This window comes from Nestor notabilis, unplaced genomic scaffold, assembly GCF_000696875.1.
Source record: "Nestor notabilis isolate BGI_N333 unplaced genomic scaffold, ASM69687v1 scaffold22377, whole genome shotgun sequence".
Taxonomy (NCBI): domain Eukaryota; kingdom Metazoa; phylum Chordata; class Aves; order Psittaciformes; family Psittacidae; genus Nestor; species Nestor notabilis.
This window is the reverse complement of record NW_009935453.1, coordinates 1-24831: the sequence shown is the minus strand read 5'-3', so window position 1 is coordinate 24831 and position 24831 is coordinate 1. Positions and strand designations below refer to the sequence as shown.

Sequence of the window (24831 nt, the reverse complement as noted above, 5' to 3'; positions counted from 1 at the left end):
GGCATTGGCCACCTCTCCAGCGTGTCCAGGTTTTATGTGTAGCATCTGCTTAACACAGAGTGAATTTCACTGTGAAGTGTCTGTTCAGCACACAGTGAATTTCAGTAATACAGGTCCTACCTGGGTTAGACTGTGTGAGCAGGCGTTGGGGCTGCTCTGGCTCTCCTGTGTTAGGAGGCACAGGATGGCTGATGTCTGAGTGTATTCTGTAATGCAAGTACCTTCTTGGATGGATCACTCAGTAAGAGGTAAATGAAGACGGGGTAGCACAGTACAAATGATTAGCAAAAGCTTCAGCAGTTGTTAATAAACTTCAGGCTTTTGCAAAGGTTCCAGCTTCTGGGCAAAGTTTCAAACCTTGCTATTGAGAGTTTGGCAGATGGCAAGCAATATAAAGCCTGAGGAGCTCAGGAGGTTGTGGGGCTTTCAACTATCTCAGTAGTAGTCATCAGTGGACACTTCCTTGATATGTCTGCGTAAGTTTGGGGTTTGGAATGTCATCTGATTCCTGTAATATAGCTGTGAACAATGTTATTTGGATATTGTTTTCTTGATCTGTTACTAAGCTTCATCTTTTTTTTGTACACAGGAGATTGAATGTTCGGGTGAATATTGAGCTACTGTCAATTTCTAATCCTGTTCATAAAAAGGTTTGTGGATTTAGTTACATATGTGTCATTCACTAGGTATTAATCTCAATTTCACTGTATAAGAGGGCAGATGGGCAAAGCAAAACCAAAGTAGGATATTAGTATATCTGTCACTTGAGCTTGCTTCATTTTTGGTGTAATTTCCTGAGTAATGTAGCTGATTTGGTGTGGTAGGTGTTTTCCAGCCTTTTAGCCCCCTCAGTTTGGCAGCTCATGGGTTGTAGTACACTCACAAATTGAAAGTATTTGGAGACCCTCAACGGAACCCCGGTGAGAGCTTGAGAGCAGCCAGTGTGCTCAGCACTAAGGAATGTGGAGCAGCAGTTGTCTTTGCAGAACTCTCATCTTGACTAGCCAAAACACCAACTTGTGGATGGATGTTATGTTCTGGTTTTTATTGCTGAGCGTTGGTCTCTGAATGTTCGGGGTTCAGCCAGCAGAGGCAGGGAGGATGTACTAAATTTGGGGTAAGAGGAAGTCTTCCTTCTCAGGAAAAAGAGCAGTGAGATTACTATTGGAGGTTATATCCTTTATGTAGCAAATCTTTCGTGGTTTATGTGTAAGCTGTATAATGCTACAGGTTTCCATAGGAGCGTACTCAAACACATAAACTCTTCAGGAGGTTGTTTCCTAAACTTCTAGGAGCAGTAGGCTATGAAAACCCTCCAGTTGTGGGAATGATGCGTTTGTGATCCATTACAGTGGGCTGCCAGCGCTGTTTCATGATGGGGAAAAACAGCACATAGGTTTCTTCCTGCAAAATGCTGAAGACATGTTGGACTTTGAAGCCTCAAAGCTGCTCAAAGTTGAAGATTTTTGCTTGGTTTATTTTTGTGAGGAAGTTTTCTCTGTTTTCCCCCTGTAACATTTGAAGTTGTGTTAAATGTTGGCGGTTTCCACCTTCAGTTGAGTTGCCACAGTTGTATCTTACGCGTGGTTAAACAGTAAAAACATCAAATACTGTTTGCAGTGTTGGTTTACAATGTTTAAACAATCCTCCGGGGTGGTTTCTAGTATTTTAAATCATGTTTAAATGTCTGTCCTCAGGATTTAGCTGTTCGATTGACTGATGATAGCGATCCTTTTTTCCTTTATAACCTTGTCATATCCGAGGAGGATTTTCAAAGGTAAGTGATGTTGTCCTGTCTTGTCTGTGAATCATTTCCAAATGACAACAGAGAATGAGGGGTATTTTTAGCTTAGAATGGTTATCACAGAATTTTGGGCTTGGCACTTTTCTCCTGCAGAGTTCTGTCAGTGTTTTGGTGGCATCGTTCTCCCTGGCCACTCAGGGAAACAGCAAAATGATTTGGCTCAGGTTTATCCAGACCAGTGACAGAACCCTGATGTTATCTTTCCTGCACAGCTGCAGTCCCACAGTTCATATTCCGACTGGCATCTTCTGTTTATTCTAACTACTTCTCATAGACTGTTGGATGTGTGTGAAGTATTCCAAGTATTCCAAGCAATATTTGCAAGGGGAAGGTCTGTTCGCCTGGACATGGACTCTCAGACAGACCTGAGCTTGTGTCTTATGGGTTTCTTGCATGCTCATTACATTGCTGAGTCTCAGTTTACTTTACTTGCTCAGAATTTGGTCACCAGCTTTGGGCACCTGGCATGAACAGTTCAGTTTTCTGCTTTGTTGTTTGGATAAAGTCTTGATCAAGGCTGAGTCTCACCCTCATTGTCCTTCGCTTCTCTCATGTGCCCCTGTCTGCTCAGTGCTGTGAGGAAGACATCTACTCAAAGGAGCACATTTGTTGTGTCACAATAACTTATTTGAAGTGGTGCAGACAAAAATACCTGTTGATTACTCTCCAAGATGTGATTATATTTCTTCTGTGTTCAGGATTGAAACCAGTTCATCTGCTGGTGAACTTTAATGACACGGTCAGAACTAGTTCTTTCCACAGGTATAAACAAAATACTTTCTAGGAAATGAATGACACTTCTGTATATTGTTAATTTTTTCCCTCTCACCCTATTTCTGCAGTTTGAAGTCCCAGCAGGGTCTCCTGGTGGACTTCTCTGCTTTCCCACAAAAATTTATCGATCTGCTTCAGCAATGCATCCAGGAACAGAATAAAGATATCCCAAGGTAGGTCGTGAGTGAGAGCCGTGTCACTGTGTGTGCATGGGGGGAGTTCTTAAAGCACTTGTCAGCTGCTCCACTGGAGAAGGGTTGGGAAAACAAGGGACGTGTCTGAGCAGCAGCTGGTGGTAGTTACCTTGGGGGGGGCAGAGCAGTGGGGTTGATGTCCAGTGATGGTCTCCCCATCTGAGCTGGAGCTGACAAGCTTCTCAAGCGGGCAGATGGGCAAGGGTGCAGCACTGCTCCTGTTGTTAGAACACTTAGTGCTAGAGAGCTGCTCTGAATTCCGTGGCATTCTGTTTGACAGGAGAAGGCAGTTATAAGGCGTTCTGGCAAGGATGGTTTCCTCTCTCTCTGTCTGTCTGTCATTTCAGTGTTCACATTTGAAGGTGTGAGGGGAACAACCTGAGCTCTGCTCTTCCCGTGGCAGCCTTGTCCCACGTTGTTTTGGTTTGGGTACCAGGGGAAGCCTTGTGCAGAGCACAGAGCTCCACTCCAGGAGTCAGGCCATTTCCTGAAGTGTCTGCTGGGGGCTAGGAATTTTCCTAGGCTGTAGGACACGTAAAAGTCAGGAGGCTGCTTTCCTCTGCAGTTTGGTTGCAAAGGCCTTGCTTGGTTTTGGGCTCCTGAGATGGGCTTCTGAAAATTGCACAACTAAACTGATTAGTTTTGTATATTTCTTATTCTAAGTTGGAGGCATTTTGGTTGATACTTGTTTGTAGCATTAACTACGACACAGGGATTGCATTTCATAGTTCTGACGAAAGCTGGACAGTCTTTCCTTGGACATACAAAAATACATGTTATTTGAAAATAGCTTGTAGGATCTGTAGGTAGTTTCAGGAAAAGAAATGTGCTAAACATCTGGTTATTCCTCTGCTTTCCCTAGGTTTTTGCTGCAGTTAGTTTCTTCAGCATCTGTTCTAGATCACGCTCCTGTCTCTTTGAACGTAGTGGAGACAAACCCTTTTAAACACCTCACCCACCTCTCCCTCAAATTCCTACCGGGAAATGATGCAGAAATAAAGAAGTTTTTAGCCAGCTGTTTGAAAAGCCTTAAGGTAAAATGAAGAACTGTCATAGCTGTCTCTGGGCCTTGAAGCTCTGTGTACCTGAGCGTTTTTGTCTGTCTGAATACTTCAGAAGTGTTTACCAAATTGCATGCTCTGGTGTATTATTTTACCTTAGCTCATATATGTCATTGCACGCAGTTATTTGTGTGCATGTTCTAGGTCTAAACTGTTACTGTCACTCAGCAAGGAAAACGCTACGTGTGTATTCAGCCAAGCTGGCAGGAAATCAGGTATTTTACACTTGCAGTGCATGGGGAGTGCAGCTGGTGAATGCTTCAGTGTCTCAGCTTGTGCTCATTGCCAGAGCAACAGCAAAAACAAAGCCCTGTAAGCTTTCATGCTCTTCGCTGTGCAGTTGCTTTAGGAAAGCCTGCCTCTGGGTGTAATTCTGAGGCTTTGGGGACTTCAGAGGGCTGTAAATAGCAAACTAAGATCGTGATGTTGGTGCACTTGTAGCTTGATAGGTATTACTGAAAGAGAAGTTAATGGTCTCATAGTTTGGCTGTTGCCTGTTCAGTTTCATAGCCTGGGATTTGTCTCCCTTACTGGCCTGTCATGATTATAAACCATTTCAATCCATACATTCACAGGAGTTCAGTAGATCTGTTGTTCATGCAACTCCTTTGTAAACAAGACTTTATGATAAGATACTATTTCCTTATGGAAAATTGGTAAGAGTTTATCAGGGGTTTTACCTTGTGGCTAATGCCTTTTAAATCTATTTTAATCTTACTGAGTGTGAAGTTTATTTAATAAGATGATTTTTCCACAAGTACAGTGGTTATGTGATTGCTTAGGCAGGGTGTGCTGATGAAATGGAACCTAAATACTGCTTGTATTTTGGGAACCAAGGTTTTGACTTGGTGTCTATTTCTACATAGGAAGACAAGCTGATGTTGGAAGACAAGCTTAGAAAAACTGAAGAGGATCTTACCAGACAACTGAGCTACACTCAACAGGTAACAGGCAGCTTTACCTTCCCTGTTGTAGGCTGCAATTTGTTTTTATCTCTGGAAGATGTACCTACTTGTGGGCTGGTTGGTTGGCAGCTCCCTGGCCACCGAACTGACTTTGGGTGAGTGAAAAGAAGAAAGTCTGCTTGTTCTTAAGAGAAGCTCCAGCAGACTGAGTGTGCCACTGGAGAATGAAATGTGGGCTTTAGAGCACCAGACCAGGATCTCGCCTCGTTTGGAGCAGAGGTCTGTCTGCATCCGCACAAGTTATATACTATACTAGAGCACTTTGTGTTACAAGGGTAGGGAACATCAGCGGATACTTATGTTCACTCCTAAATAGTGGTTGGAAGAAAATCCAGTTGGAAATGAAGGTTCTTTTATCCAGTTCTTTAGCTTCTCAGTGCCTTATATTCCTGTTTACACAGTGATGTTTAAATTCTGTTAAATTACCCTGTTTAGAGATATTTTGACATCTGGTGCCGAAATTGAGACTTCTCTTAAGAACTCCATGTGTTGTTTTTTTTAAGAAGTAGCACTAAAGAATCATTCAGCACTGACTGAAACGCTCAAATGTGTAAAACTCTGTTTGCGATGTCAAACTTCAACAGAGCTTGTCAGAGAGGAACCGGGAGCTTGACAAACTGAAGCACGAGTGGACATCACACACTACAGCTCTAACAAACAGGCACACTCAGGAGCTGACGAGTGAAAAGGAGAGAGCTCTCCAGGTATGGCAGCAGAGAAGAACTGACAATGTTCTTGCATGTGGAAGTTCCTTGGCTTTATTTTCAGCTTCACTGAATAACTACTGGGTTTCTTTGCTCCTCACAGGCACAAGCTCAGTACCAACAACAGCATGAACAACAGAAAAAGGAGCTGGAAAATGTGCATCAGAAAAGTATTCAGCAGTTGCAGAACAGACTCTCAGAACTTGAGGTCATCAATAAGGATCTGACAGAAAGGAGATACAAAGGAGACTCTACAGTCAGGGAGCTGAAAGCCAAGCTTTCTGGGATAGAAGAAGTATGTATGCTTTATTTTATATGCTGTAACCAGCCTTCCTAGTTTTAGAGCATTCACCCTGCCTATGCACGTAATAGGAAATACAGCATATTAATTCTGTTCATTTCACATTATGTTACTATTTAGATACATCTGTTTAAATGACTGCTGCAGGTTTTCTTTAAAGGTCACTTTCCTTCCCAACAACACTTCAGGAATGTCAGAGAGCAAAGCAGGAGGTGCTGTCGCTGCGCCGGGAGAACACTACTCTGGATGCTGAGTGCCATGAAAAAGAGAAGCTCATCAACCAGCTGCAGACACGGGTTGCTGTTCTGGAGCAAGAGATCAAAGACAAAGATCAGCTCGTTATTAGAACCAAAGAAGTCCTGGATGCCACACAAGAACAAAAGGTTCCTTCACGGTTCAGAATCGATTCCTCTAAAGCCCTGTAGAACCTGAAGTGCAGCCTCCGTAGCTTAGCAGCTGACCAGTGTTTCTGGATACAGCAAGGAAGCTTTCAGATGGAATTCAGGGTTCTAAATTACAGCATAAAAAGCACACTGGGTTCAGTTTCACAGGGGTTGCTACCGTGTTAGTGTTGTGGTACTGGAGCACACTTAGTGCTAGTTCTTGTGAGCAGAAAGATGGGTGAATTTCGTGTAAAGATCAGTTCTCAGAATTCCCGAGGAGCTCCTTGAAATCACCAGCGAGGTCTGTCACATCTTTCCAACAGTGTTCTCCATGTTGTTTTAAAGGTGATCCTGGAGGAGAGCACGGAGAAAAAACAAGGTCATATTGGAAAACTGGAGGCAACCATTAAGTCGCTGTCAGCTGAACTGCTTAAGGTTTGTCCGAGCAAACATCATCCATGTGAAACGTCTGCCTGGGGTGCAGGGGTTTCCTCATCGTGACAGTACCTGGTGATTTGTTTTCTACACAGGCCAATGAAATTATCAAGAAGTTACAGGGAGATCTGAAAACTCTGCTGGGCAAATTGAAACTGAAAAACACCGTAACCATCCAGCAGGAAAAGCTCCTGGCAGAAAAAGAAGAGAGACTTCAGAAAGAGCAGAGGGAACTGCAGGAGCTGGGACAGTCTCTGCGAGTGAAGGAGCAGGAGGTAGTGTGTCAGGTTAACCCTCTCCTTTACGTGTTCCTGGTGGTGGGTTTTAACTTCCAGCAATAGGTTCTTAAATCTTCCCATGGAACAGAACGTACTTTTCTAGTTCAACACACTTAAATGTGTAATCAGCTTCCGATTATTTCATTTTAAACCGATTGGGAAGAGCCATCCACCGGCACGGAACAGAACTGGATTGTTCCGAGTACAAAGCAGTGCGGTGGATGAACTGACATCCTTCAGAGGGCACATTGCTGGGGAAGGAGGCAGGAAGAGGGTGAACTTCTTCTGCCATTAAATATATATTCCCCTGCTTAGTCTTTGCATTATTTAATCCTAAAAAGAAATGAAGGTCAGAAAGGTTTCTGGCTGCCCCCAACTAAAAATAGGGCTTGTCTGAAAAGAGTTATCATCCTGCTCCTGTAAAATACTGGGGTTGGACTTCTTTGGTTTTAGAACGACTCCAGTTTGTAGCAGCACCTGATGGTCTTGTCATTCTTATGGGAACGTTGCAGGTTTGCAAGCTGCAGGAGCAGCTGGAAACCACCATGCAGAAGCTGGAGGAAAGCAAGCAGTTACTGAAGACCAATGAGAACGGTGGGTCTGTGCTTTCTCCCTCTCTAACAGTGACCTGGGATCTGTCTGCTACTGAAAAGTAACGGGAGCAGCTACAGCGCTTCACCCGTGCTGCTGTTTGCTAGAGAGATTCTGGTTGTTCATGGAAAATAAACTTCTGTCTGTGGTGGGCATGCAACAACCCAGAGGTGCAGGTAGACACAGCTTCCTGTGGTGCTTGGGGTCGTCTGTGTGGTGGGGTGATGCTGGAGGAGGGACGGGATGGCACGTAGGGGTGGAGGAACCTGGAGCAAAAGGGCTTCTAGTGAGACCAGGGCTTCTAGAGCTGCTTGAGCTTAAAGAGGGGAAAAACCTCTCTGGGCTGTCATTTGTTTTTCGGGGAAGGGCTGCTCGCTGGTGTAACCAGCTCGGAAGAGGTAGGACGTGAGCTTGGCCTTTGTCTTCTCTCTTCAGTAATCACGTGGTTAAACAAGCAGCTGAATGAAATCCAGATGGCAAAGAAGCTGGAGGCTTGTGCAAGTGCTCACGCTGGCGTCAGGGCTGCCACCTCCCCTCATGGCTTGGTGAGAACAGCTGGAGCGGGGAAGTGGTGTCTGAAACGGATGGGCTTAGAAGAGGAGAAACCAGAGTGGTTTTAGCTTCCTTGGGCATTAGTGTTTGTGTGTCTGTGTGGTGGGTTCTGGCGGGTTTTTGGTCTTCGTTTTTTGGGGGAATTTCTTCTGGCTTGTTTTGTTTTGAAGTAACACCCTGTTGGGTGCTGCTCGACGCCCTGACCCTCCTCCGGGGAGCCTTTTCTAAGCTCTCACCTATTAAAATCCACAAACAATGCAAAATTAGCTTGGAAAAGATAATGCAAAGGGGGAAGGGGGAAGAAAATGGGTGGCATTTTGTGTTGTGAGGTTACTGACATACCAGTTATATTTCCATAGGTTGAAAGTGTGCTGTTTGAGTGCTCTTAGTAGTAGTGATACTGAGAAGTATGAAAATAGGGGGGTAAGAACACTACCTGCTTATTGGTTCTTACCTCGTCCCCCTGTGCACAGACTGTTGTCACCCAGCAGAGGGTGAGCTTCTTAGTAGTGAAAGGGCATATTCATGCCAAGAGGTCTCCGAGTTACAGCTGGATACAGTTCCTGTATTGATCAGTGGCAGAGTGTGTAATTGTACAGCTCATTATGAGCTTACAGTTATTGGCTACGAGTGCTCCATTCCTCTGTTGAAAAGTCACACGTTCTCATTAAGGAAAAAGTTTTCTTGCTCCCAGGAGGCCTCAGACAAGCATTAACATTGTGGTGTTAGTTGTTAAGTTTGGAATTCTGAGTCTTTAAACAGTCACTTCGGGAACTGTTCTCCTCCTTCACGGGTGTGTTCTCTCTTGCAGCACGAACGGCCCTCCTTCCCCAGCTCAGGAGTCGGTCAGCCCGGTTCTCCTCTGTATGCCTTCCAGAACTTCCCAGAACCAGCACACACCAAAAGCATCAGTTCACAATGCCCAGGACCGAAGGCAGGCACTTGGACTTTTCCGTTTGGTTCACAATGGGACGGCATAAAATGGCCAAGTTCAACGTTCTGGCTATTTCTCCAAATGCATTAGTATTTACTATATATCCCAGTGCTCTTACACCCTCTGGCTGAAATGGTGTCACTATTACCGACAGCTAATGCTCGGTTTGGGGTTGCTCCTTCTTGCATGCTCTGCTGCACAGAAGTGCTGTGGGTGAGGGATAAGGGAGAACCACTCCAACTCCTGTGTTTCTGCAGGTCCAGCTCAACACCCAGCTTCCTAAAATGAACCGATGTTCGGATGTGCAGACAGTGACTGCATCCAGTCATCCAGCGAATAAGGAGAAGTAAGTGTTGGCCGGTGCGTTTTTAGGGCTGTAGGGTTTCTGTTTATTGACGTGTGTTTATAAAGCCATTTGTGTCCCATGTGTGTCGGGAACCGAGCAAAACATTCCCAGTGCTAAGCTTGTTCTGGGATCTGCCTTCGTCCAGCAAACATGTTAATGCACTGTAAGTTGTGGCAGCCTGAACTGGTCACTGAGCGTGGTTTGTGGGTGCCAGGGAAGAGCCATGCTTTCAGGAGGGAGTCCCAAGGAACAAAAAGCCATTGTCCCTCCTGGTGACAGAGCTAAGGCTATGGGGTGACAGGTCAGTCAAAAGATCAGTTCTGGACTGTTCTTCACTGTTAAATGATGAAGTTCATAGGAATGCAGTAGTTCTACCTGAAGTTCAGGATTTCCTGGATGAGGCCGTGTCCACGCTTGTCGGAGGCAGCAGTGCATTAACGTGTGTTAAACTTTAATTAGCCTTTTTCTTTCTAGTGGTGACAATTTGGGGCTGGATCCGAAGTATTTCAGGAAGAAAGATGCCAGCATTCCTTTACGAGGGCTTAGTCAGAATACGCTCAACCCAGGTATGTATGTGTGGAAATAGTACAACAAGACCTTATTTGAAGTGTAGCAACGGGTCTGTTTCCATGACCAGTGTCTTGTTTCTGCTGTTCTACAGAGTATCTGAAACCCCACTTGCCACCGAAAGCTGCAGCAACACCAGCCTCAGCCTATTTTCCTGGGTAGCAGACAGGGTTCCTGCGGGCAGAGCCCTCTCTTAACCCCGGGGGATTTCTGGATGTGCTGTAGTAAGGTGTTAGTAAAGTACGGGTGTGAACTGACAGGGTTTGGTACCTCTGAATCTGCTTTGGGATAGATGTCTTGGCTGACACGGGTAACTTTTCAGGATACTTGAGCCTAAAGGAAAGATAAAGCTTTGAGCAGCTGCAGCCTTGGCAAGAACAACGCTGCAGGCAAGGCCCTGCGGCTGCGCAGGTGCCTCTTGGAGAGCCTGTAGTCATCCCAAAACACACTCAAGTGCACTCACCTTGTTACTGTCGGCGTTGAGGAGTGTGGCTTTGTGAGAGGAGCGAGGGACACGCCGGCATTCCCTGAGAGACCAGGGCCCTTGTGACAATCCCTCTTGGCTCCTTTCGGAGAAAGGATGATGCAAAGTGCTGGGAAGGGGGTGGTGCTGTCGATGTTAACAGTGGTCAAGCTCGTAACTTCGGGCGACTGCTTTCACCTGAAAAACCTGCTTATTGGGATTGCATCCAGACTTACAAATAATGGAATTAATATTAAAGATGGGCAATTAATTCGGATGGTTGAAAACTGCAGTGGAGAGTTCTCACTTTTGGTTATCCTGACCTCGCTGTTGAGCTCAGGGCTCTCTTCCCCTGTGCATAAAACATACGTGGCGAGCACAGGAGCAGTTAACCAGGGAGAGCATCACAGCAAACAGCTACGTGACTTTTGCTACTCATCCTTTACAACTGTGAGACTGTGCAGACGTTTAAGATACTCTAACAAACACTTGGGTTTAGAGGGACTGAGTCTGTTCAGCTCGTCCTGCTCCCCGGGTCCAAATGCTCAGATCACCTAAGAACTCCATTCTGTCCCATCTTCTGCTCAGCGTAAGGATGCAAGAACTTGTGACCTACAAACCACATGTTTTCTTAATGGCTCTTTACATACTTTTGTTGTTATTTTGTACCTTTCACCTTAGTTATTGAAGTGCATCCAGAGGATTGTGCATTTAAGTGGTTTGTTTTGCAGTGCAAAATGTGTTTATTTGTTTCTACATCAGCACCAGGCTCATGTATGGTCACTGGGTTGGGCATGTGAAGGTTTCCATGGCAATATTAAATGGTTTTTATCAAAACCTGTGATTAGTGACTGTTTCGGAGCATTACCAGTGACCACGCACAGTGAGGTACATGCTGGAGGAGCACTTTATTCACCTTGCTCCCTGCTTCTCACCCGCTGCAGAGCAACACCCCCACTCCCAACAACACTTCAAGTGAGGCCTGAAGAGACAGGACCAATTATTTAAAAATTCATTAAAATATTCAACTTTATTAACAGGATATTTACATATTTTTTTCCTGCTCTTGGTCAACCATGGTGAATGTTCAAAGGTAAAAAAGCATTAAGCAATAACCACAAGATGAAAACGTTTTAAACCTATACAATACTTTATACACAAATTTATACAAAGGAACACTTAAATAATACAACTGGACACAAAAATATACACTTTTAGAGAAATTCACATCAGTAATTGTATAAAGCTCTCTCCTGTACTAAGGGTCCTGAAAATTTAGGACTAAAACATTAGCTCTGTAATGCAAAAGGGTTATTGTGACAGTCCTCAAAGGCCACTATATAGCACACGGACATATTCAAGGCTATATCAGCTTATAGTTCAGTCTCTGTGTTCAAGTTCTGAGGTCCTTGTATGATTATGCAAACATCAGAAATACAGTGGTATAATAAACGGTACGTAGGGAAGCAGAGGGTGGGAGCCGGCAGCAAACACACGCTGCAGGCTCGGCCCAAACACCCACTTACACCTGTGTGCTCCTACCGTTTATCCAAGGGTAGAAAGAGTAAATGCACTTACATAAACGTAACTGACTGCTCAGCAAGCGTGCTCCTGTGATTCCAGGTTAGTACGAACAAACACCTGCCCTGTGCCTCTGCAACTACGTGATCCCGATTCCCCTGCTCCTCCTGGAGTACATGTACATTAAGGCTTTGAATCACCCGACCCAGGACTTCACGCCACTACGGCGGGGTCCCCGGGGTGCCACGGTGTCTCTCTGAGACTTGGCACGACTGGAATTAAAGCTCACCACCTTAAGGAAACAGAAGGACACATGCTCATGCCTGGACTAGTCTGTTTTGTCTCTGAGCGACACGGAACGGTTGAGTAGTAACAGAACTTCATGGCAAGAGACGAGTACGTAACAGTTTGTGTTTAAAAGCAAATGATTAACTCAGTGGTGACATCTTTGGAGAAACTTCCTTTTACAAAATAATCATTCCTATGGATTTCATGCAGAAAGATCCTTCTGAAGGTTACCTCAAGAAAGGGCATTTTGGATGGAAGTGGAACGTGTCCCCCAAACCGCTGATGGAAAACAAAGGCTACGATCTCCTCCTCCATTCCTGTCATACGTTTGTATCCTGCAGCAAAGGCTCTTTCGCTTCCCCGGGGGCCTGGGGGCTGTGGGGGTGGCCGTGGCTGCCACAGTGCTTCTTCCAGCCGCTGGATCGCACGGTCAGGTTGGTGTGTTCAGGGATAAACAAGGCAACGAGCAGCGCCAACAGCACGGAGCACGCTCCGAACAGGAACGGGGGGCCGGGAATGATGGAGTTCTGGGAACAACAGGAACACGGCGCAGGGTTAGAGCCCTCGGCCGCCCGCGAGCCGAACACAGCTGCCAGTTACACGTGGGACACGCGTTAGTGGTGGCCTTGGCAGCGCAGGGAATGGCTGGACTGGGTGAGCTTAAAGGTCTTCTCCAACCCAAGTCATTCTATGGTTCTGCACCCCCAGAGTGGGCAGAACTACGCTCAGCACTACAGGATATGTCCCCATGGGGGAAAGGACAGAACATGCCAAGATTTACAAGAGGGAGCAGATGATTCCTACTAATGCTCCCTCACTTCCTCTTCTAGTGCAAGTTCTTTCTGTTGAGTCTCCTCAACAAATCAGTATCGGGAGCTAAAATAAATACAGACTGCTCGGTTAAAGGGCAACAAAACCAAACCTGCAACACGTGAAACACAAACACAGTGCCAGGGAGCCAGGAAGATCAGAACGCTGCTGTTACCAGCCCACCCTTCCCTCCATCAAGTCTCCTTACAGGGGTCATCAGTTGCCCAACTATGGTCTCTGAAAGTTAAACTAAACCCATCCAGGTACAACCAAATAGATCAACCGCCCTTGGCAAGAGCAAGCGAAGAAGCTCTTGTTACACGATTCAGTAGGTCACAGAAGGTGACACTCAGGAGCCGGTGGGCACAGGCTCTCCTCCCAGTTTGTGTTTTTTGGGAACAGGAAGTAAACCCCGAATACCTGTTGTAAATGGTACTGTGTGACCACGCTGCCTCCTGACGGCGATTCAGACATGGGGAGTTCATTCAATTCAACGTGAAAGATATAGAATATGAACCCGTAAAGTGCTGGTCCCAAGCCGTTACACAGGCCTCGAATTCCTGTTATCATCCCTTGAACAACACCTGGAAAGAGTAAAACACACCGGTATTACCTATATTTACACATCTAGAACGAACTATTTTTAATGGAGCAGCAGGACTTTAGTCACTTAAAACTGATGCGAGGAGAAAAGCGTCTCTAAAAGATGTTGCAATGCTGGGTAGCAATAAACAAGGGGGGGCAGAAAAATTGCCTGTAATCAAGTATTTTTGGTGTCTCACTGAGGAAACTGCTGTGTGCGACCCGCACAACAGAGCAAACGTCTGTCAAACGTGAGGAAGGGGACAGTACATGGAGTTTGCCATTGATTTTGCTGCTGTTGAGCCTTGTCCAATGTTTCCCCCCTGCGCCAGAAGGACACGACACTTGGAAGGTGCAGCACTTACCCTGCTGGTCAGCATCAGCCGTTCGGGACACCAGTGCACTCACAGCTGGGAAGGTAATACTGGACATGGCAGCCACGGCGCCGGCTGCCCACATCATCCTGCAAACACACACACACGCACACAGCGGTGACCGCGCCGTCCGGGGCCTGCTGCGCGTGAGCACACACGTGTTCACACGTGTACAAACACACACGCTCCCTTGGATAAGGGATAACATGCAGGGAATGGCCGGGTCGCCCAGACACCTCAGTGCAATCCACCTACCACGGCTCCGAGCCGAAGCCGTACCACGCAAGCTGCAGTATCTGAAAGCCGAGGCCCAGGAGGATGGTGTTCTTGTTCCCAATGGATCGCATCAGTAAGCTCAGAACTATCGTCTGGCACAGGGGAACAGAGGAGAAAATGCAACGTTTCCAAGAGAACACATTTCACTCTGAAGTGTTCCCTACGGGCAGCTCATAGCTCAAAAACCAAAACACCTCGAAACATCCCATTCTAAATGTTAAACACACACAAATGAATGTTCAAAAGCCAAGTGAAACTCTCCATAAGCAGCATTTGCCAAGAATTCAGGAACCTCCACCAAAACCCAGCAATTGTGTAGAGTGTGGTGCAAGACCAGGGAATGGCTTTAAGCTGAATGAAGGGAGATTTAGGTTAGACCTAAGGAAGTTGTTCCCCGTGAGGGTGCTGAGGCGCTGGCACAGGGTGCCCAGAGAAGCTGTGGCTGCCCCATCCCTGGCAGTGCTCAAGGGCAGGTTGGACACAGGGGCTTGGAGCAACCTGCTCTAGTGGAAGGTGTCCCTGCCCATGGCAGGGGTTGGAACTGGAGGAGCTTTAAGGTCCCTTCCAATCCAAACCAGGCTGTGATTCTGTGAAATAACATGAACAATCTGTCTGCTCTTCTCTGATGCACAAAGGATTTGGTTTTCCCAACACAAGGCACTCTGGACGTTACGGAACCAAGCCCTGGCTGGGTCTTCATCTAAGGGACCTGCAGCACTGTGGAAGCACAGCGCTTGGCTCTTCCGGAGTCACCAAGCCAAGGGAATGCAAAGTGGGAACTCACCTGTGCAATAATGGAAAGAATCCCAAGGACTGCTATAAACGCTGCAACACTTTCAGATGAAAATCCCATTATCTGTGTTAAGAAAAGGCAGTTGAATGATGAACAGTGAAGTACGTATCATGGTGTCACAAACATCAAACATACACTGCACACAACTGGCATTACTCAACCCCTCCCTAACTTAGAAGAAAAGGTGAGGGTTTCGCTGAGTGGGGGCTTGTTTGGTTTTTAACTTCCATTAAACCAAGCAAGTACATACATAAAACCAGGCATAAGTAGAAAACAATTTGTCTCTAAAAAGAGACAAGACCAGAACAGGAAGAGGACTTAAATCTGCTGGAAGCTGCAAAACGACTGGCTATCGACACGTTCTGTGTTCATTCATCAGCGCTGCAGACTTCCCTGTAAACTCATTTCTGTTCAAATCCGTATCAAAATGTCCAGTTACCTGTCTGAGGTATAGGAAGAAGCTGGAATATTGCCCTGCCTCTGGGAGGTATGAAAGAAAGACTGTTATGCAGATTAGCAGCACGATCGAGTCCTGGCCGACTTTCTTCAGTGACTACGGCAAGAAAATAGTATTAGAAACCATTTAATCTTCATATTGAACAAGCAATCAAGCAAGAACCCCAAAAGCTTGTCAGTTCCTGGGGCTGTGCTGTGGTACCACCAGAACCTTCCCTGCATGTTCAGTGAGGTCACCGGCAAAGTACCAGCAGCAACACAAAGTTAAACTTGAAAAGATCTGGGCCTTGTTTTTCAAGCCTGAAACGTAGTAAATTCACCTTCTTCCCTGTCTCAAAAGCTCCAGGTTTACAGCTCACAAAACACCCCACGTTGTAACAGCTTACTGCAAAGGGGTCAGCCTGTTCCCACGAGATGGGTGCTCCCCAGGACGCTGGCCTCATCTTCTCTGGCAGCGACTCTGGAACAGCAACGAGAATGAAGCAGATGTCCAGCAGGGCTATGGCTGTAGCCAGCACCACGACCAGGCTGTCTCCATAGACCCGACCAAGGTAGGCACCGATAGCAGGGCTGGTAACTAAACTTGCTGCAAAAGTTGCTGAAACCTACAACAAGGAACAGCAGGTAAGATTTAGCCACAGGTCAACAGTGTGTTACCCACCTGCCCCCGTTTTCACAGGTCTATTTCCATCAGGTAGGGACTGAAAGTAACCTTTCTCCTGGGACACTGGGGTAGCAGTGGCTCTTTCCCAACATATCCCAAACCCTGATGTGTACAGGCAGAAAGAAACTACTCAGTTCCCATTGTGCCTCTCTGTAACGTGCGGGGCTTGAGGGCCCCGAGACCAGGCAGGTCACTGGGAGACACGGAGAAATGGAGGAGGTGTAAGAACATGGGACAAACAAAGTATTAGGCTCTGCCTGCAGCAGTGTCTGGAGACTGGAGCAGGCAGCACCGAGCTGTCACACAGCAGCAGTTCCAACAGCATCCAGGAATAAAAGGTCAGAGTTCTGACAAGATGATGGAGTAGTACGAGTGTGAGAAACAATGGAGGAGTAACTAGAGCCTCCCAAACTACATCACTAACACTGATAGCAACTGTTAGGACAGATGTATGAAAGACAGCTTTCAACAGGTCATGGTTTAAGTTAGAAGCAGAATATTCAAGAGACACAGGACTGGACAACAAAACCAATTCAACAGAAAAACCCTACTCCAAACGAATAGCAACTTGCCACAGAAGAAACAAGAATACAACTTTGAAAAGCTTCACTTCCTGAAGGGTTTAGTACTGAAGACCACAGGAACAGAGCCCTAAAAATACCTACCAAGCCATAGGCCATGCTCCTTTCATGCTCTTGGGTTATGTCTGCTACATAAGCAAAAACCACCGAAAACGTCACTGCGAACACTCCGGAGACAGAGATCACGGCGAAGTACCACCTAGAACAGTGCAAAACAACCCCTCAGAACAGTAAATGGAACAAAAAGCCTCTATTCACACTTCAACAATAAACCACCTTGCTCAACCTTCCCTGACAAATACCAGGTTAAACGTGGATAAAGGCCAAGTGAACGTGTCTCGATACAGCTGTGTAGCTGCTCCTCAGTGCCCCGAGGACAAGCAGTGGAATTCTGTAACATCTACAGAAAGCTGCTGGGGTTAAGTACTTGCAGGAGATGAGGTGTTGGACTTACCTTTGGCCGGATGCCTGTGACCCAAAGCAAATGGGAACTTCAGTACTTTGAGAATCTGGTCATTGAGAGGTCAACACGAGCCTTATCTTTATGCTATAGACACCAGCACATGCCATTTGCAACATGAATCTACACGTAGAAACAGGCTACTTCCCAGAAAAGGGATGAGGAATCCATAAACTATGTGTGGCCACAGTGAAGGCTGCAAAGGCTCACAGAGCTACCTGAAGAGTTTACTGGAGAGCCTTCTAGTATCTTAGTATCAATCTAGCATCCTAGCATCCCAGTATCAATCTAGTATCCGAGTATCAATCTAGCATCCTAGCATCCCAGTATCAATCTAGCATCCCAGTATCAATCTAGCATCCTAGCATCCCAGTATCAACCTAGCATCCTAGCATCCCAGTATCAACCTAGCATCCTAGCATCCCAGTATCAACCTAGCATCCTAGCATCCCAGTATCAACCTAGCATCCTAGCATCCCAGTATCAATCTAGCATCCTAGCATCCCAGTATCAATCTAGTATCCTAGCATCCCAGTATCAATCCAGTATCCTAGCATCCCAGGCAGATGTACCTGAAGTAGGAAGCGGCGCCTTCAGCACAGAGCTCAAAACCTACAGCTCTTAAAATTCTGAGCAAGGCATTTGGCCTCATGGCAGCTATTCCAGTTCAACTCTGTTCTCCCAGCTTTGCACCAAAGTAAAACAAAAACATCAACCCTCCATGAAGCACGAACAGTATTTTACCAACAATGCTACAAACACAAGCAACCTTGTCCAGAAACAGCAGATCTAGTGTGAAAGCATTTACTAACCACGGGCTGATCTTCATCAGTGGTATTGGTGCACAGGTGAAAAACACTGTTAGCAGCAGGAAGGACTTCCGTCCCCACACATCAGACAGGGCACCGATGAGCGGGGCACTGAGAAAGGATAACAAGCCCTAAATGGAACACAACATTTCCTGTTAGAACGGTCAGAAGTGGTTAGAACAGTGACAGCAAATCCTGCCACAAACTGACAGCAGTTGGGGCTCTGCTTTTAGTAAAGCTGGTGACTCTTGTGCAATGCACTGAAGGCAACACGGTCCAGTGTTACCTGCGCCTGGTTACACACACCAGTTTGGGACTGGTTACCCCAGAACCACACGAAGTTCAAAAGATGATCCAGTGGCACCTCAGGTTTATGAACTGTGCTTTGTAGTTTTATGTATTTTGCATTCACATAAATGTAAGCAACTGGAAAAGCCCCACTGCAGCAACAAGCTCCAAGTAAACCACCATCCAGTCGTAACACCGTGTGTGTCACCTGGGGCTGGCCAACTGCCGCCTCATTCGCTGACCCCAAACAGTGGGTTCAGACCAAACAATGTCTAACTAGAAGTAAAGTGCTGCAGATTTGCTTTCTTAGCAACAATGTGTTCCCTCGGTTCATTTGTACTGTGAAAGCTCTACTGAAAACCCTCTGGAATGCTTCTTGCAGTCAATTCCCTATTCCTCCCACCACCCACTTTACATTGTACGTGTTAGAAACTTCTGTCACCTTACCTTTACTCCTTGAATGAGACCATTCATTAGAAACGTATGTTTTGGGAAGGTTTCATGCAAAACCTGGAGAAACAACACAAACACTGTCATTTACACAAGGTATTAACTACAAACATTGCTCCTGATGTGTCCGAAATCTATGGTGGCACAACCACAGGAGTTTTGTATTTTCATAGAACAGAGAAAGAAAAAAAAGGGGAACCACAAATAATCTATTTAATCTTTAATTCACGTGGAAGGCACGTTGAGATTTTAGCTTTATGTGACAGAGGCCTCAGTTCCCTCTGCACTTGGGGAAGGATTCATGTCATCCAGCTTCAGTGCCCGAAATCTACACACCACAGAGAACCTAGAAAACAGGCTCAGGCCAGAGCCTCCACGTGTTACTGTGTCACCTGTGGGGCCTGGGGAGGGAGAGGAGAGACCCCCTCGTTCTCAGTGCCTCTCCACTCGGTGGCTAGAGCCCGGCTGTGCAGGTGAACACAGGAGCACCCCTCAGTCTGACTGTGCCACATGAGACGGACACCATCTAGTGACCAAAGTGCAGCTCATCTCCAGGAGGAGACTGTCTGCGGTCAACGTCGGCTGCACCAAGACTGCGTTTTAGGCGGAGCCTGCTTGGAGATCTTTAAGCCTTTGCTCCTTTTAATTTGTAAGCATGTGTCACTCTCAGAGATTAAATCCAGATGGAAAGCAACCAGCTCCATTAGAAAATAATTTGGTACAAACATGTTGGGATGACTGGCTCGCTAGTCACAGGGAAGCTCTTGACTGGTCTAACAGGGTCTGCACACTGAAGCCTCCTCCGTTTAAAGCACAGCCAGGTCAGCAAGTACCTCCCTCCCTTGAAATCTGACCAAATTTCAAGTGTGTTTTTGTCCTTACATTTGTAATGTGCTAAATTTTTGTAGCATCTCGAAAGGGAAGAGATTTCATTACTGTCCCACAGGTCTCGAGCCAGCAAATATTTACACGTCAGCTTAAGCATTAGCAGACTGCACATAAACGGCTCTGCTGCCCCATTACACTGCTGGTTCCAGGAATCTAAAACACAAAACTTCCCACTTGCACGACGGGGCTCAACGCTACAGAACTGTCGTTTACTTCAGAAGATGTTCAGTGCCTTTGCAGCAAACACCCCATCTCCGATACAGGGAGAAGAATCTCCAGCCTGTCTCACTTACCACCAGGGTAGGTGCTGTCAAGAGTCCCCAGGCAAAGAACTCCAAGAAGATCACTATCACAGCGTGGTAGACACTTGGAGAACCTATTCCTTGAGGCTAAAACACAAGAAAAACCAGGTGATTAAAACATCTAATAATCCACCACTGTCACGAGCAATGCATGGGAACAGTACAAACAGAAGGATTAAGGAATGGAACGGGACTCAAAACGTGGAATACAGTTACTCAAGCTAACTGGTGCTCAGTGACATTCCTTTTTTTAGCCTTTTGCTACCAACATCCTGCAGTGTCTCAATCCCCTGAAGAATACAAAGCACTCTCCCATCTCAGAGTGAAAAATAAACCACTTCTACTGCCAGCCTGGGGAACAAGAATGCTGAGAGCAGAGACAGCCTCTTCTCTGCGGAATTAGTTCCTTTTCCTTGAGAAAAATGCTTAAGACCACACAATGTTGCACGGAAATGAAGTTCTCGTCATTTCAAAACATGGCAAAGTCTAATCGCCTGGTCTGTCCAACAGCTTTAGAGTACTTCTGCCACTCAAAGGCACCATGGCTACAGACAAAACTGAGCTCTGAATCAGGGAAATAAAACTGAAAGAAAGAACGCCAGAAGTGAACCTCAGCAACAGCACTGATCACTTCCCAAATCCTGAGAGCAGGCCTACGTCAGCCACAGTGTGCCCCAAGTGCAGGAGGAGACCTGGATAAGAGACTTGAAACGAGAAACTTCAAACTGTTTGGTGATTTAGTATTACCAGAAGTAGTTTTTTTAAGGAGAACAAAAAGAGCACGGGTGGGAGAACCTGCTCATCTCACATACCCTGTAAACGCCACCCTGCCAAACAACATGCCACAGTTCATCATTTGCAAATTGAGGAAATGGTGCACTAGTTATTTCCAGAGGGAGGCAGTATGAGTAACTCCTGAGAAACCTCATAAGCATACTTTAAGCTTACAAGTGCTGCCTTAGCATCTACTTTCCTGGCTCTCGGTGGAGGTAAGTTACTGCCAGAGTACCACTGATTTGATCAGACCTGGCATTTGTACTCAGCAAACATGCTGCTTCTCAAGAAAGCTGGGGCAAGGTGGGGTGTATCTTATCCTTGTGTCTAGGTATCTGATGGGAGGGAGCAAAGACAAGCAGCCAGACTCCTCTCAGAGGAGTCAGGGGCAGCTCTGAAGGTACACGCTGAAATACAGGAAACTCTACTTAAACCTGGAACAAAACAAGCCCTGGGGAACAGGCTGCCCAGTGAGGTGGTGGAGGCTCCACCCTCAGACCTGACTGGACTGCTCCAGCTGACCCTGTTTGGGGATGACACTGGGTAGCTCGACTAGAGATGTTCACAGGTGCCTTCCGACCTCAAACACCACACAATTTGAAGGTGAGGGCAGTTAATACAACAGCCTTTCTTTTATGACAAGCTTTATGCAAGTCATACCTAGCCCTTCTTTCCAGATTCCAGTATTTCCAACAACAGGGGGGAGGGAGGGAGGGAGGAAGGAAGGAAGGAAAGCCTGCTGAATAACTGTAGGAAGTACAGAAAACCACACTGGCCATTCACCCCTACTGCTAGAAAAGATCATCATTTCCAAAAGTATCCACACCAATATTTTACCATCCTACAGGTGAGCTACAAAAGTACTTTAGCACTGTGCTAATTTTCTTTCCCCAGCCCTTTTCAGTAAATACAGACATAACATACAGATATTTCTGCTATTTTTATAGGCTGTTCTCTTCAGGAGGTAAATTAACAGTCTTTATAGGTACAGAAAGCAGCTATAATTATCTTCACTTCCCACAATTCCTCTCCCTTTCCACCCACGACCCTTACTTTAGCTTTGGGTTAAAAATCTATCCAGCTCTGCACAAACTGTAAGTAACGGCCTCCTGAAGCCAGGTTTACCCTTGCAGCCCCCGGATCCCTGTCACTTCTACTGGCTCATGACCCCAAGGTATTACAGCAGATGAGGCTGGAGTCAGGAAGCAGCCCTGCCCCTCCAGGCACCGGGCATCACAAGCACTTCACTGTGTTCACAGACACAAGCTCCATGTCCAGCTGAAGTGGCTATCCTGCGCAGCTCAAATGCTGCTGACTCCTGCCCCTGCCCTGTCACCCTGCTGTAAGAACCTGATCAGGTGTTGCCATTACAGTGGCAGAAACAAGCAGAGGTGACATGTAGATCACCAGCGATAAGCCTCCTTGCTTTCTCATGTTCACCTATCACAGGTCCTGTTATTCACTCTGACTTATATATAAAGAAAGAATTATTAGTCACGTTTAGGTTATCATCTCTATAGCTATCTTTAAAGATGACTGCAACTATAACATAGCAAAAATACAACTGAGGTGGAAGAAAGAAGGAAGGAGCTGAAGAAGTAGAGATACTACAGTGCACTAAGATACATGATGTGCATTCAGCCCACGAGACTCAAGGACGAGCCTGATGCACCCTCCTACCCCAACATGTCCAGCTGAGGTGTCTACTCAGCCCTGTCCCACCCCACACCCCCGCCCCGCTGTGCTTTACAAACTGGCTAACATAGTGTCATGAGATGCAATAACCTAAGCGCCACCAAACCAGAGGCCTTCCACCTGGAGATAAGACATGGAAAAGATAGTCTTGTGTGAAGAACCCGGAACCGAGATGTTCCCATCAGAGTAACAGCAACTCTGCTCTGCAACCGTGTAGCCAGAGCCGAGCGTAGTCGTGTTTGGCAGAACCCGTGGCACAAAGGGTGCTAAGAATGCTGCCTTCTCCAGCTCCAGAGAAAATGTCTTTAACCAAAACCATGGATATGCCAGGCAACCCTGAGAACACACACCTGACAGCAGCGAGTAACCATGAAAGCAAGAAAGGCATCAGATGGATGATGATGGCTGCTACTCCTCTGCTGGGGAGACAAAGGCTCCGAAGCAAGTACTAAGCTCTACCTCTCCCTAGCGCTGCCCAGGCGGGTACCCCCTAGTTCATTTCAAGGCTGTTTCCAAAGTGCATAATCTCACATCAGATGAATTCCAACTGCTCACAGAATAAGGCAAAATTAAGAACAGTGTTAAAACCAACCACTTTGCTGGTGCTACTGCTGCTCCTCTGGTGAATGTGACAACGCACACCTGAGTACACACCAGAGCACATTTTGTCCTGTGCTGCAGCTCCTAAGCTGCAGAGTCCACCACATAAACTACCGCCACGCACCAACGCAGCCTCCTGCAGCACCCACCACCCCAGTGTAACCTGTGGCAGGAGGAGAGGCTCTGCACAGACAACAGTGGGTCTCCCCTCCTGCTTGTTTTCCTCTTTCCATGGCAGAACCAGTGATTAGAAGTGGCAATAAATCAAACTGACTCAAGTTTCCCATCTGTAAACTCTTTTTGCCTGTGACACTGCCTCATTAAACAGCTGCATATTCTTGCTGGTGACAGCCACAGAATCATCTCAGATGTCCAACAGTTTCAAACAAAACCAATCAGGCTGGAAACAGACACTTGGAAGCTCGATTAATTGTGGGTTTGCCAGTTGGAGACATTCTCCAGTTTCCCACGATGTCACGCAGCACACGGGGTAAGCAAACAAACTAAGGAGACAGAGCACAGGCAGCTAGTCAAACCTTTCAGCAAACGTTAAAAAACAATCAAGGCATAAGTTTTGCTGTCATTATAAAGAATACTCTGCCATACCAGGTTTAAAAACATATATAAAAAGAAGGGAAGCACCGAGTCTGGCCCCGCAGGTATCGCTGAACGCAGCGTTTGAATATCCCTTCTCCTCTCTCAGCAAAAGAAAGTTGAAGTTGAGAGATAAAGGACACTTGGAATTATACTGTATTTTAGTCAGTGACTACTCCAGAGAGAGATTCTGAAGCACCATGTCCCATGAGTAACAACATGTGCTCTGCTTCTATTACCGTTTGAAACCACTTGCATTTAGCATTTGTACAGGGTAATCGCATACATTCCGTCTCTACAAAGGGCACGAAAACATCAACATCCATCAGTGGAATTAGTTTTGCTTCTTAACACTAAGTAATCCAGACACTGTCACCAGTGACTCTGACACCTGCCTCTTCTCCCTTATTGTTCCAAAAAGACAAACTGAAGGGCCACCAGCAATCTCGGCTGTCAAGATGTCCCTTTATTTGAAATAATGATAATGTGTTTAGAAGAGTGCACATCGAAGCTACACAATATTCCACAGCGGAAAAAATCCAGGGGCAGGGCTACACTGGAGGCAATGCTACTCATCAATTTAAAAAACCAAACCAAACCAAACCAAGCTCCAGCAGCCAAAACATAAAGCAGCTTCCTTTCTTTTTAGAATTTCTGTATTCAGGAGGAAGCAAGGCAGTGGGAGGGAGCTGCAAACCACTTCTGCCAGGCACCTCGATGGGACTTCTCTGACGCACTGTCCCACTCACAGGACTCCTCGTCCTCAGGCTATGGAAGCAGAAGGCAGCTGCGATGGGGATCCACTCCCTGTGCAGGGGAAGCCCACCACAGGCAGCCTTTGCACCAGCACCACCAGAGCGCTTCCTGCTCTCCTCCAGGCCGAGCCAGGCCATTGTGCAGCCCGCTGCTGCTGCTCCCAGCACGCAGCTGTCTCCAGTCACACAGGCTGGAAAAAGCCTTTGAGATCAGCAAGTCCAACCGTTCCCAGCAGTGCCAAGGCCACCACTAACCCCTGGCACTGAGGCCTCGTCTACCCGGGCTGTGAACACTTGCAGGGACGGTGACTCCAGCCCTGCCCTGGGCAGCCTGTTCCAATGCCTGAGCACCCTCTGGGCAAGGAATTGTTCCTCAGCTCCAGCTAAACCTGCCCCGGTGCAGCTGCTTCCCAGCAGCTCTTCCTTCTGCAAAGATCCATTTCAGTGATTTCCGACGTAAAGCCAGGTTCAGGTTCGGACTGAGGCACAGCACCGGGGGACCGCGCACGGGTGCGAGTG

The 24831-nt window shown here is 46.6% G+C and overlaps 2 protein-coding genes across 2 annotated transcripts; one reads left to right on the top strand and one right to left on the bottom strand.

The window, feature by feature from the left end:
- The first annotated feature begins 528 nt into the window (after positions 1-528).
- Positions 529-10051, top strand: LOC104399663 (spindle assembly abnormal protein 6 homolog). Its single transcript, XM_010017869.1, is given in 17 exon segments — positions 529-564; positions 567-650; positions 1698-1777; positions 2647-2751; positions 3635-3806; positions 4700-4777; positions 5383-5502; positions 5606-5797; positions 5992-6186; positions 6532-6621; positions 6717-6896; positions 7412-7493; positions 7926-8035; positions 8854-8976; positions 9234-9322; positions 9797-9888; positions 9984-10051. Coding segments are annotated over 17 exon segments (1896 nt in total).
- Positions 10052-12481: 2430 nt separating this feature from the next.
- On the bottom strand, positions 12482-20017 carry HIAT1 (hippocampus abundant transcript 1). The gene is made up of 11 exons (XM_010017868.1): positions 19886-20017; positions 18702-18764; positions 17970-18097; positions 16782-16896; positions 15839-16057; positions 15436-15549; positions 14988-15059; positions 14183-14295; positions 13919-14016; positions 13392-13555; positions 12482-12688 (listed from the first exon to the last, which is right to left on the bottom strand). Exons 2-11 carry the CDS (start codon positions 18726-18728, stop codon positions 12482-12484), a joined length of 1257 nt encoding a protein of 418 aa, XP_010016170.1. The 5' UTR covers positions 18729-18764; positions 19886-20017.
- Between the last annotated feature and the right edge of the window lie 4814 nt (positions 20018-24831).